Here is a 14,603-nt window from a genome sequence, read left to right as displayed (position 1 = left end):
GAGCTGCTCCAAATCCACTTCTGCCAGGTCTTATTTTATGTTGAAATCAGCCTCGTCTCAAGTCAGGACCTTAAATTCTTTGGTCTTCTCCATAATAATCATAACATTTAGAGTTATGATCATTATCTCCAAAATGTTCTCCCACGGACACTCCCATCACTTGTCCAGCTACGTTCCCAAAGATTAGGATCGGTGCTGCTCCTTCTTCAGTAGGACAATCTACATGCTGGCTTAAAGCTCTCCCAGATGCACGTTAAAAGTTCCACCTTGTCTATGCCTTTCAGGTAAAGGTGATCCCAATTAATATTATTCACCAATCATACTTCCTACATTTGCATCCAAATTGTTAATGTGTATAACAATGAGAGTCCCAGCACCAATAATCACTGTGGTACGCCGCTGGTCTTAAAAACAGTCCTCTGCCATCGCCCTCCTATTATGTAGCCAATTTTGGATCCAGTTTGCCAACTTATAGTGGTTTCTAATCTTTTGGATGGGTTTCCCATATGGGACCTTGTCGGACGCCTTACTGAAGTACATGTAGACTACATCAACTGCGCTGCCCTCATCTAATCATTTTGTTACCTCTTTGAAAACTTCAGTCAGACTTTTCTCTTTAACAAAGCCATGCTGTCTCTCTTCATTTTAAAAAAATGAGCACATTCCCATCCGCTGTTGGAGCTTAATGAATCTATTCAATCTCCTAGTGCAGAATAGGGGTAGGTGAGTAGTGCTAAACCTGGGATTTAATATTATCATCGCACATTAGAATCATTGGATCATCCAAGGTAGAAACGGGATCCTCCAAGGTAGAAACGGGATCCTCAACTCACCAACTTCATACTGATCATCAAGCACCCATTCACATTAATCCCATTCCCCACCCTCAGACTCTGCCTCTTGCCTACACTCTGCCTCCCAGATTAAATTTGTGACACCAAAATGCCCATTGCACTGAAGCCAGTGGAATGAATTTTGGAGACAGAGTGCACTGAAGATATTTAGTGTGTTTAGTGGTATTGAGCAGGGATCACTTCACCAATCTTCTGTAAAAAAGTGAAACTAGTTAGGTGCCTAGAATTTGCAGTATAGTATTAAGTCAGTGAAAAGGAAACAGAAACATGAATAAAGCTCAAATAACAAGATTATATGGGTGAATCAGGACCAAATTCAATCTACTATTGCATTTGCAGTTTGGGTGAGTTGATTTTGGATTAATATCAGCCAAAGAAATATTGATCTGAGGATAAAACCCTGGACATAACATTGAATTAAGTACTTGAGGAATTATTGGGGAATTAAACATTGTTAATGGATTAAAGTGTGAGTGCCTTACCATGTATTTAATTACTTACACAGCATTTAGTTCCTCAGTTTTATGGGTTTTTTCATTGAATCATGGTTTTGGCCAATGTAATTGGAAAATACAAAATAAATCATCTTTGGCTGAGCGCAGGGAATTGCTGAGCAAGACCAAATGTGACAAATGAACAATGCCCCTCTTCTGCTCTGGGAGATTCAACAGATACATTAAGCTTGAATAGCAGATGAGACTGCTGCTCACATTGTAACTGACGGTTAAACAGCGACCTCCTTGAACCACTGCAGTCCTCCTGGTGAAGCTAGTCTCCTAGTGTGAACAGATAGGAAGTTCCAGAGTGAAGTTTAGATTTCCATAAGAGTGGTGAGGACATGCTGCAATATCTTTCAGATGAGGCATTAAACAGAGGTCCAGACAACACTCTCAGTTGAACTTGATGGTTCCTTAGCATTATCTTAAAGAAGAGCAAGGGAGCTCTCCTTGGTGTCCTGGGAATAGTTATACATTAACCATTTTCACTAAGACAGATTGTTTTCACATTACTGTTTATGGATATTTTCTATGTGAAGACTGGCTGCCAGATTTCCTATATTACAATAAAGATTACATTTCAAAATTACTCCATTGGCGGTAAAGCACTCTGCAACATGCTGATGAGACATGAGACTTGCAAAATATTCTATAAATGCAAAGTTTTGTTTTTTATTTGAAGCTTTTGTCAACTTTTTTTATAAAACATTCGCCCCCCCACAATGTTTAGCAATTTTGGTTCTTGGAGGAAAGAACAAAATATAAACGATATTCCTTGTGCAAATGACCATGGGCTGCCCTTGCAAGGATATTCAACAGGACCGGATGAATCCGCGACCTTAATCAAGCCTTAATCCTGATCAGGAGTCCATCTGAAGTTTGCTGTACTTTTATGCTGAGCTGTTAATGATGCCTAAATTTGACGGGCCAAACATTCTCTCGATCACTAGTTCTGTACAGAGGGGCACTTGCATTACCAAATCACCATCAAATTTTTCAAATGAAGAATAAATGTAACCTTCTCATGCCATTATCAGGCAGCAAAATGACGAACTAACTACTTTTTATTAGTGCTGGAATCATAGTTAATTGCACATGTTGAAAATTAGTGGATACATCAGTCAACAAGTATATAACTGCATATAGCAACTCAGTTCTCTCTCAATTTGTCAGCATTAATTATTGCCGGTTGTAAAGTTATTGGTGCTGTCAGTGTATGAGATCTAAATTAATGCGATTAGTTGTAAGTTTAAACTTGGATGAAAAGTTAACAGCATTAGATTGTTAAAGCACTGTGGATGTAGGAAATCTGAAAGCAACTGCGGGAAATACACAAGAGTCGGCAGGATGCAGAGAGAGAGTGAAGCAGCGCAACGCACGATGTGCTGGAGGAACTCTGCAGGTCGAGCAGCATCTGTTTGTGGGGGGAGAGGAATTGTCAACGTTTCGGGTCGAAACCCTACATAGGTTGATGAACTTTGGTCAGGTTGTTCACCTGAAATGTTAGCTCCAGCAGCCCCACTCAGCAAGTGTGAGCATTCGCTGCCCTAGATTCACCTCATTCCCCTTCTGGTCTTCAGCCTTTACATCAAGTGCCAACAGATGGTCTCGCTTCACCTGTTGGCAGCCAAGGCAAGCAGATGGCTGGTGCCATATAAATGAGGCCCACGCTTTTCATCTGTTGAGCTTTTGGAGACCTGGATGCCACTGACAAGGCCAGCATTTATTGCCCATCCCTAATTGTCCTCGAGAAGGTGGTGGTGAGCCACCTTGAACCATTGGAAGTACCTTCACCAGAGGGACTGCACAGTGCTATTGGGGAGGGAGTTCCAGGATTTAGACCCAGCTACAAGAACGAATGACAACGTATTTCCAAGTCAGGATGGTGCACCAAGTGGAGGGGAGGTTACAGGTGGTGGCATTCTCGGGCTCCTGCTGCTTTTGTGATCCTTGGTAGAATTTGCAGGTTTGGGAGGTGCTCTGGGTGAGTTTACTGCACTGCACGTTGGAGATGGTGCACACTGCAGCAATTGTGCAACGTTGTTGAAAGGGACGAATGCTGAGGGTAATGGATAAGATGCCAATCTAGTGGATTGCCTTGTCCTAGATGGCATTGAGATTCTCGAGTTGTTAGAACTGCACTCATCCAGACCAGTGGAGAATATTCCTTCAATTCCTCACTTGTACCTTGTAGATGGTAGAGAAGGTTTGGAGTGTCAGAGGTGGGTCACTTGTCACGGTCTCTGACCTACCCTCCTAGAGGAAGTATTTAAGTACAGATCAAATTCTGGACATTGGTGACCCTCCCTGTCCCCATACCCACCCAGGTTACTCAGGGTGGGAGACTCTGATATTGATGCCATTCAACATAAAGGGTAGGTGGTTAGTAGCTGTGGATGAGTGTGATGGCATATCCATAGAATGAATGAGTGAGTGAGATAAGAGGCTTGATGGATTGAGCCAGATGTAGGAAACATGCTAAACAATTTATCCTCAGCAAGTTCCTAAAAATGGCATGGTAACACTGTGAGCAGATGATCTGTTTTAGCGATGAAAAGTTATGGGAGATCTGTCTTTCTCTACAGTGGCACCATGGGGTCATTCACACTCCGGCACAGAGGGTAGGGTGCTCTGGGTGCTTTGAATTGTGGCTTCATCACAGGGTGTTAGTCGTGCTGAGTGTAGGACAGGGTTGGAGAACATAGAAAATTACAGCACAGTACAGACCCTTCGGCCCACGATGTTATGCCGACATTTTATCCTGCTCTAAAATCTATCTAACCCTTCCCTCCCACATAGCCCTCCATTTTTCTATCATTCATGTGGCCATCTAAGAGTCTCTTAAATGTCCCTAATGTATCTGCCTCCAGGAAGAGGAGTTGCAGTCTGTGCTCTCACCTGTTGATCCCAGTGACCAGTTGTGGGGACACAGGCAACTTAGACTCCTTCTCAGCTGTACTTCCTGCAACATTGGTTTGTTTCGTCACATGTACCAGGATACAATGAAAAAGCTTTGTATGCGTGCCATCCAGACAGATCATTCCATACATAAGTACATTGAGGTAGTATAAAGGGAAGAGCAAAAACAATGCAGGATGTAGTGTTACAGCTACAGAGAAAGTGCAGTGCAGGTAGACAATAAGGTACAAGGGCCACAACAAGGTACATTGTGAGGTCAAGAGTTCATCTTTATCATACAAGAGGTCCATTCAAGAGCCTTATAACAGTGGGATAGAAGCCGTCCTTGAGCTTGGCGGTACGTGTCCTCAAGCTTTTGTATCTACTGTGCAATGGAAGGGGGGATAAAAGAGAATGACCACCAAAGAGGCAGCAACTATACCCTGTGAAATCGTTTATCGTGAAAAGGTTGTTTATTTTTTATAAGAGAATTAAAGAGAGTCTCATTTCCTCACTCAGGTGCAAAGTTTCCCATCAAATGGACTGCGCCAGAAGCTGCTTTGTATGGCAGGTTCACCATCAAGTCTGACGTCTGGTCCTTTGGCATTCTACTGACGGAGCTGGTGACAAAGGGGAGAGTACCGTACCCTGGTAAGAACCACGGAGAGTGAGTCGTCTACTGGAAGATGTTCATCTCTCAACACTACCTCACTCAACCCCAGTAGCAACTTAAGAAAAAAAGAGCCCATTTTACAGTCAAATGAAGCATACTTTTCCTTGAAACAATAACAAAAGAAATATGAATCCAGCTTATTTCAAAAAGCAATCCATTCTTTAAAAGGATTAGAAGTTCCACTTATTGATGGTCATATAGTTTAACTTAGCCCATTACTTTTCAATGTAAGTTTCCAAAAATCAGTCCCAATACATGTGAGTAGCCACGAAGCAGCTATTTCCAGTTCTTGAGGGAGACTTAGGATATGAATGTTAATTCAAAAATTCTTACACTTTTTTAATTAAAGGTGCCAGGCTGCTTTTTGACACTGCCATCTTACCAGATGCAACAAAAAAACAGGAATTTAATTAATTGATTTGTGCAGATCTGAAACTGCTATTGGTACAGGTGATAATGTGGGTTATAAAATGACTTTTCAGCTGTAGGATATGGATTCAAATGCGGCAAAAACCAGTGGATCAGAACTATTAGTAATGATGTTCAATTTCTGCTGTCAGTTTTGGTGCTACATTTACCAGTTTCCAGATCGAGGAAATCATTGCCTTATTATATTTGACCTCATTCCATACTTCCCACTTATTTGATATTTGTTTTGACCGACACTTCTGTCCCGCATCAGGTATGAATAACCGTGAGGTGTTGGAGCAGGTGGAGCGTGGATACAGAATGGCATCTCCGCAGGATTGCCCCAGCTCCCTTCATGAGCTCATGATACAGTGTTGGAAGAAAGAGCCAGAGGAGAGGCCCACCTTTGAGTATCTACAGGCCTTCCTGGAGGACTACTTCACTGCAACTGAGCCTCAGTACCAGCCAGGAGACAACCTGTGACCAGCTTGTTGGGTGTTCCTCGCTATTTTCCCTTGCCATTAGACATTGAGCAGTTGAATGGTTCCCAGTCTTGGCTGCCATTCTCCAGAAACTGGTATCTTCTAATGTCAAGTCCTAACTCCCCGGCCTTTTCAAAATGGGCACCTTGAGACTATCGAGGCTATTTTTTGAATATGTCCGAATGTTAGTATTGTATGATAGTCATTGTTAAAAATGATGGAATACCATCTCTAAAATGCTACTTATCGCTCAGATATTGTCTTCCCTCCCCTCCTGCCTGCCTGTTGGTTCAGCTGAACTCTTCCACGTTAATAAACCTCTCGAGGGGCGAATTGCAGCCTCTGCCTGCCTGTAGGAGCTGGTGGCATTGAGCGAGCATCGGCAGCAGGACCACCACCACCGTTACCTTCCTGAGGAGTCCTTGCATAAACCTTCAAATGTGACGGCAGCTCGGCGGAGAAGAGAAGCCGTTTGCAGCTGAGAATCTAGCAAAGTAATGAAACTGAGACTCGTGTTTGCTCTCCCTCACCACCCATGACCCTGCGACCCTCGGCATTAGCGTACTGCCATGTTGATGAGCCACTTGGGGAGCATTGAATGATGCCAAAAACAATTGCCTTTTTGTTTCTGCCTACTTCCCCTTTTCGCTGATGTGCTGATTTGTTTTAATTCCCACTTGAGGATTTCCTTTTTAAAACCAGTGATATAATATCTTGCCACCTGAGCAAGTTTATTTCAAGAAGCTTTCCGTACCTTTCACGTGCCCTCCCTCCCCACACCCCTCCGATAATAGTAATGGGCCAACTTTCTAGGGAAACATAAATCAGACCACAGTCCACGTGGCAAAATGTTGCATGGGACAAGCCCACCAGGTTATGGTATTCCCAGCATCACTGGGGATGTGTGGCTCAGCACTTGAGGACTGGCAGGGGTTGGAGATCCGCCATACAGATGGCACCCAGTGAGAGCAGTGCTTTGCTACACTTGACAATTCACTGTAGTGCTGGACGTCCAGGAGTGCGGGAGTCTAATCCTTTCCCCGAGGAAACACAAAGGACCTCCACTAGCGCTAGTAAAATGAGAATATGGTCACCTGTGCTTTAAAGGATGAAATGACAGAGTTCTCAGCCGTTCCAGAATGTCCTTGTACGTCTAACGTCTTGCTGATTTTTTTATGCCTTTATACATGTAATGTGCAGTAATCAATTGCATTTCCTGATTGCTTCCTGTGCAGCAAATGACATCCTAAAGGATTATTTTAAGAAAATTACTATGCACTCAATAACTTTGATAGCAGATGCACAAAAGTAGTAATGTGTTTTTGGATGTTACTACATTCCTTGAATTGGCCATGTGGTCTAAACATTGGATTCTTGGTATTTGTACATTTTAACCAGATGATGCCTCTGTATTAATATTTTTTTTCTCCCTTCCGATACTCACAACAAATCTAATGTTTCAGCTGCCATTAAAGTAAGCATTTTACAGTTACTGCACCGGTTGACATTTTACATAGCTATTCAATTTTCCTAATCCAATTCTTGTCATTTTCAAACCCATGTAATAAAGATCTTACCCGGGTCAGCCCACCTCTGGAATCGTTCATCCTGTGTTGAAAACAAGACGTGAACAGTTCAATAAAAAGTACAAGGCCTTGGTTTGCAGCCGAAGTTAATGTGCTTTATACAGTGACATCCCTAATGTATGATGATGGGATCTTTTTAACTGAGTGCAGTTGAAAAGCAGTGCTATCGTTTTGTTGTGTGAATTACACGTACAACTGGTGTACAATTATTTGGGGTGAGGGTGTGAAGTGCAGTTGCGAAACAGCTGTAATAATAAATATAGGACAGTGACTGCAATAATTTTTCAGAATAGTCGCCTGCACTCACTATTCAGAAATGTTTTCTCCAGTCAGTATTCTGGCACTGATGGCTCTATTCATTATTTAGAATGGTGCATGTGGTCTCCATTCACAACACCACATGCTGCCTGCTATCTCCACTGGAAGCTCTGCATATCGGCTGCAGTCATTGTTCAGATCGACTGCAATCTCTTTTTCAATTCCGCCTGTTAGCTGTGCTCTTTCAAACCTATGCACAGTGGCTCCAGCCTCCATTCAAAAGACCATACACCTGCCGCAGTCATCGTTCAGGCACAACAAGTTGCCTGCAATCTCTGTTCGGAATTACACACGTTGGCCGCGGACTTCATTACTCCCATTTGCCTGTATTAGGACAATGTAGTTGGGCAAAAGTGCCGGCATGGATATGGTAGGCCGAAGGGCCAGTTTCTGTACTCTACAACTCTTGTGACTATCCGGAATTGTACCCATGCTTGCAGTTATCATTCAAGCGCTGCACATTGCCCTGGTCTGTGCCTCATGTACCTTTTAGATAATGGGAGCTATTCACCTGGAGGCTCTCATTGAATGAAGCAGTGGCGGCAAATCGTCAGCGTGGTATGTTACTGGGTGCCACCCATTGTCCTCCTTCAGGAATACCAAACAAAACCTCTTCACCTCCCTCTCCTAAAGTCCACCTCTCACTAATCTATTAGTAATCCCTTTTATACCTTTGGCTCACTGGTGCCTACATAGCCTCAGTGAAGCACCTCAGCACGTTTTCCTGCTTTGTAGGTTCTGTCAATGTGCTCTCTGGAGTCATTGTTAAAACTAAGCACTTTGAATTGTTTCATTCTATGTGGACAGGGGGAATATGGGTGTCTTGTGTCATTGGTGGATGTTCTGGTAAAAGTGAGCTGGGATTGCCCTTTCCCACCATCTCCCCAATCTTTTAAACCAGAAATCTCATATCCTGTGCTGTCATTTGACAATTAGAAGTGGTTACATCACATCTGTTAACCCTCTATGCCAACATTGCCCCCATCAGCCTCTACGCCAGATCTGCAATGTTACCAAATTACTTTGCATTGGAATGAAACTATTCTCAAGACCAATAGCATGTGTCCTGTATGAGCCTCCCGCACTCCATCCTTTCAATGCCAGTGTTTGTATGTTCCCCACCAGCAATCATCAAGCTATCAATCTCCAGCACCAACTGAAGCCATCCCAGCATCTATTTCTGAGTTATGAAGGTGAGTTAAAAGAAGATGGGAGTTGTGTTTAAATCATGTGCACTAAACAATCTACTTCTGTTCAGTGAATACTATGTTGACATAACCTGGTCATCTCTTCCAATAGGCAAATAATGTCTGCATACTGTATTCAACAATTGAAGCTGGGGTGACCCTGGTTCTGGAGAGCTGAACAATTTCCCATTCATCCTGTAGATTAGCTCCAGTAGGAAGCTAGTTGCAGATGAGCTACACATTGCAGTGAGGAAAGGACACAGCCTTGCTTGACCCTTGTCTGTACTGGCATCAGCTGTGTGGTGGACCCAATAGTTAGAATCACTGCTCACATGGCACCCTGTTGCAGACATAAAATAGAGATGATGATGCATATGCAAATAGTTGGAGGTCACTCTCAAAGCCATTGACACATTTGTTGAAGTGTATGAGAGAATGGACTTTAGACTAACTGTATAAACATAGGCCCCTATCAACCTGCCCCTCTTGTACAACACTGTCCTCCAACAGTAAAAGTCTACAAAAGGATCCTGGAGTGCCCCTCTCCGTGAAGACAGATATTGTTGATGAAATTCACTACTGCCTGCAGTGCACCAGCAGAGCCTTTGTCCATTTGAGGAAGTTCTTGAAGATCATTGTCTCAAACCTGTCACAAAGCTCATAGTCTATCAGGCAGTAATGATCCCTACCTTCCTGTACAGTTCAGAGACAGGGACTAACTACAAAAGGCACCTCAAAGTGCTGGAGCAACCCCTCCTACGGTCTCCACCAAATCCACTGGCTGGATAAGTATCCCAAGTGCCAAGACTCTAATTACCTTCAGACAGCTCCATATGGGAGACCACGTTATTCCCCATGCTCGATACCAGACTGGCTGGGCTTGTTTTCCCTGGAGCAAAGGAGGCTGAGGGGTGACCTGATGGAAGTATGTAAGATTATGAGAGGCATATAGGGTAGATGGTCAAAATCTTTTACCCAAGCTAGGGGTATCAAAAACCAGAGGTAAAAGGATTAAAGTGAGAGATAGAAGTTTTAAAGGGGACCTGAGGAGTAAGTTTACACTGTGGTTGATATCTAGAATGCGCTGCCAGAGGAGGTGGTGAAATCAGATACAATTTCCATGCTTGAGAGGCATTTAGACAGACATAGAAGGATACAATGCTAATGTGGGCAAATGGGATCAGTGTAGATTGGTAAAATGGTCAGCATAGAGGTGATGGGCCAAAGGGCCTGTTTCTGTACTGTATGACTCTATGACACTCCTACAGAGGAGCATCTGGGATGGCACTAATAACCTGAGTTTCTTCAGGAACAGAAGGAACATCAGAAACAGAAGCAAGAATAGATCATTTGTCCCTTGAAGCCTGATACACCATTCATCAAGATCATGGCTGATCTTTTACCTCCATGTCATTTTCCTGCACTATTCTTAAATTACCTTAATATCCAGAAATTTACTGAACTCTGTTTGAATGAGGACACACAAGAGCCTTCAGTCTAGATGAAGGATCTTGACCCGAAATGTCGACCATTTCCCTCCACAAATGCTGCCTGACCCACTGAGTTCCTCCAGCGATTTGTGTGTTGCTCTGTTTTGAATGAACTCAGTGACTGAGGCTCCATACCTCCAGGGTAGAGAATTCCAAAGAGTCGCTGCCCTCTGACTGGAGAATTCTCCTAATCTGTCCCAAATGGGCTAGCCCTTATTCTAAGAGTGTGACACCTGAGTCTAGACTCCTCAGTGTAGGAAATATCCTTCCTGCAACCACTCTGTTGAGTCCTGTAAGAATTTCTGTTTCAATGAGATCTCTTCTCATTCCTCTAAAACCCAGAGAATCTTCTAATCTTCATTTTTTAATCCACCTAATTTCTCCTCATATGGCAAATCCACCATCCCTGGAACTAGTCGAGTGGATTTCCTATTCTCTTAGGATAGAAAAGGAGGCCATTCAGTCCATCAAGTCTAGGTCAGCTCTCATAACAATCCCATTCCCCCCTTGTTTCCTGGTAATCTATTCTGTCTCATGCCCATCAATGCCACCCTGAATCTTCTGACACCCACACACACCATGGGCCAATTAATCTACCAACCAGGACATCTTTGAGATGTGGGAAGAAACTGGGGCACCTGAAGGAAATCTGCACGGGCACAGGAATAATGTGCAAACTTCATACTGGGGGTCAACACCAGAGATCATGGTGGAATTCAGACGATTGGAGTTGTGAGGCAGCGTAACTACTGGCTGCACCATCCTGCCACCCTTTGGCACTCTCTGTGTGCCAAGTACAGGGGCTCCCCAGTTACAAATGGCCGGACTTACAGAAATACAGATATAAGGAAGTTCTCCCATACATTTTTAAAACATTTTTCAAGCTAGTTTCATGGTATTAATGACTGGATACAGTATATATTTCATTAGTTTAAATATGGGTGGAGTTACGGTGATTATTCAATGAAATGTATAATCCCCCAAGTGTATGTAGAGCAATACGATATGGGAAGCTATAAACCCAGATGTTGCTGTACAGAGAAATTAGCTAACAGATAGTTCTCAGGAAAAGAACCCGTACATAACCCGGGGATTGCCTGTATATTCTTTCTTTGTAAGGAGATCAGAACATGCACAATAATGTAGTCTCACTAAGGTGCTATACAATTGCAGTAAGATATCTGTACTCAAATCCTCTCATAACAGAGACCAACATACTATTTCCTAATTGCTTGCTTGACCTGCATGTTGGCCTTTAGTAACTTGTGTACAAGGAGACCTGGGTCCCTTTGAACATCAACACTTCCCAGTCTCTCACCATTTAAAAAATATTTAGTTTTGTGCAGCAAAGTGGATGACTCCACAAGAATTCCATCAGCCATGTTCTCTCCCACTCAATTAACTTGTCTTTATCCTTTGAAGCCTCTTTGCATCCTGCTCCCTCCTAATAATCCGGTCCAGTTTTGCATATATAACATTTGTGTATATAGTATTTCAGATCAGAGACCTTTCCTTAGAACACCAGAGATGCCATCCAACCTGTTGAGTATTCCCAGCATTTTCACTTTTTTTATTTCAGATTTCTGACATCTGTGGTGTTTTGCTTTTGGTCCGTGCCAGTATTTGTTCTCCACACATACCCCCTCTCAACGTTTTTCATACCACTATGAGGTTCTCTGCTTTTTCCCCCTTGTGTGTTTACCTAACTTTTTCTTAAATGCCACACCTTTTAACTCCTGCTGTTCTGCTCTAACCCATGACAGACCACCGACAGTATCCCCAGACAAGCATAGGAACAAGGTCTCCTGAAGTTGTACTCCAATTCTGCTTGATTGACCGCGCATCCACCACACTAAACATTTATTGACTCCACTCACCACTGTCATGCGTGCCATCTACAAAATGCATTGCAGTTCTTATCTGAGCTAGTCCCTCTGTTATTGAACTACAGTACAATATTAGCAATCCTCTCCCACCAACCTGATGGCCAGAAATGATCTGAAATATTATGCTCTGAGCCGCTTCCATTTCTTCCCTCGACTTCTGTTAACGGACTGGAATATTTCCAGCACCACCTGAGGATAACACTAAACCCTTTAATACTTCCTCTTGTACTATTTTGATCCATCCAACATTGCGCACATATCCACCTTAGCTACAACATCAGCAACATCTACTCTTTCGTAAAGACGCTGGGAAGGTATAACCACACCCACATCCTTGTCTCCACATGGGTTGCCTTTTTGGTCCCTAATAGGTCCTACTCTTTCCTTAGTTATATTCTTGCTCTTTACATAATTATGAAACATCTTGGGATTTTCTTTGATTTTACTCATCAGTATTTTTATGTGGTTTTGCATTTAACCCCTACACTTCCTGTGTTCTTCAACTTATTAAAATTTGATATTTGAAAATCAAAAAAAAACTGTAAATGCTGGAAACCTGAAATAAAAACAGAAAATGCTGGGAACACTCAGCAGGTCAGGCAAGAGAAACATAGTTAATAATTCAGGTCAAAGACCTCTTGTCAGAACCAGAAAGAGAGAAAACAAGTCAGTATTATGTTGCCAGGAGAGTAGAGAACAAGGAAATATCTCTGATAGGATGAGTCCAGGGTTGCCATGGGGATAGGTGTAAATAAGGTTATCTGGTTGCTGGGTTAGTGGGAACAGTTAAGGAGAGAGAACATGGTCCTGCATTCATTAAGGCATGAAATGAGGGCAGTTAGAGAATGAGAACAGAGGCAAAGGAATGTCAGAGGCTGCATCAGAACTGGACAAGTTGCCTCAGTGTTTCTCCATTAACACAGCCTGACCTGCTGGGTCTGCTCCACAGCCCTGCATTTCACAACTTTTATATTCTTTTGAATGTGTTCTCACTCTCTAACTCCCCATTTCATAGCTTCAATAAACAGAGGATCACGATGTCTTTCCCTAACCATTCCCATTAATTCGTCAGACAACCTCATTTACAGCTTATCCCCGTGCCAACCCAAGCCTTGCCCTATGAGAGATATTCCCTTTGTAGTATCCACCCCTCTCCTACCCTCCGTGCAACTTTAGATACCTCAACTATGGTGTAACTTTTCCTACTATCCGCCCTATCAATGCCCCTTATAATTTGTATGCCTCCACCATGTTCTCCCCTCATCCTTCTCCACTCCAAGGAAAACAAACCCAGCTCATCTAATCCCTCCTTATAACTGGAGCTCTCCATCCCAAGCCACGTCTGAGTGAATCCCCTCTGCACCTTCTCCAGTGCACTCACTAAGGGAAGGAAATCTGCCACCCTTACCTGGCCTGAGCTAAATGTGACCATGGAACCACCAATGTAGTTGACTTCCTAAATAATTTAACAACCCACTCACCTCAGGAGCCAATTAAGGATGGGTAATAAATGACGCCCAAGAAAGAACATTAAAAGATATGCAAACAGGTGTATCAGCACTGGTTGTCCCTGGGCTTAGGTTGGGAGAAGGTGCATGTATTTTTCTTCTGTCTTTCATCTCATGACCCATCGTATAAACAAAGTGTTTCTGGTGTAACCTGAAGGCAGAGATCACATCCACATGCAACTTCAATTTGACGCCAAATTACATTACAGATGATTATCACGTTTGAAACCCTCTGTGCCTGTTTCAGTGCACATGAACACCTTTGCTCATTTTTTGCCCTGCTCTTGGATTCATTTTGTTTTGAAAACACTTAAAAAAAGAAATAAGTAGGTTTCCACACAGATCAATGAGTGAAATTGGTAGGAAATTGGAACGATGACACAATCATGCCTGTGTGGTTATGTATAATTTCTATAATTCAGGGAATTAGAATTTAATATAAAAGCAATATATTTAGGGAACTAAACACATCTTTTCATATAAAATGACTTTTCTTCATTTCCCAGTGTTTCCTTTTACAATTGTTGCAGAAATTCTATTTAATCTATAATAAAGATGATAACTCTGAGTCTCGTTCCAAGGCTTTATTTATGCATGATACCATGGAGAGTGGGCAGCGATCTGCACCATCAGCCAGACTCTAACTTACAGCTGGTTACAAGCTTATTTTATACTTTGAGATGACAGCTTATCCTGTGACTGTTTTAGTTACAATTGTAACATACTTAGTCAAGGTGTTACAAAAGATAAGGTCCGGCCAGTTCCTCATCTCAGCACATCCGAGGTAGGATTCACATCTTGTTTATACGAAGGGTC

At 42.7% G+C, this 14,603-nt stretch overlaps 1 protein-coding gene across 8 annotated transcripts in view; it reads left to right on the top strand.

Annotated features, from left to right (window-relative positions):
* The window catches only part of LOC127574818 (tyrosine-protein kinase Fyn), a 198,771-nt gene extending 191,369 nt beyond the window's left edge, over positions 1-7,402 (top strand). For all 8 annotated transcript variants that reach the window (XM_052024208.1, XM_052024209.1, XM_052024201.1 and 5 more), the window contains 2 exons: positions 4,769-4,900; positions 5,605-7,402. In XM_052024208.1, the coding sequence (XP_051880168.1) occupies positions 4,769-4,900; positions 5,605-5,813 (341 nt within the window). In that variant the 3' untranslated portion in view covers positions 5,814-7,402. The remainder of the gene's footprint in view (positions 1-4,768; positions 4,901-5,604) is intronic.
* Positions 7,403-14,603: the final 7,201 nt, after the last annotated feature.

This window comes from Pristis pectinata, chromosome 10 (assembly GCF_009764475.1).
Source record: "Pristis pectinata isolate sPriPec2 chromosome 10, sPriPec2.1.pri, whole genome shotgun sequence".
Classification (NCBI taxonomy): Eukaryota; Metazoa; Chordata; class Chondrichthyes; order Rhinopristiformes; family Pristidae; genus Pristis; species Pristis pectinata.
Note: the sequence above shows the minus strand (reverse complement) of the source record. Positions and strands in the feature narration are given on the sequence as shown.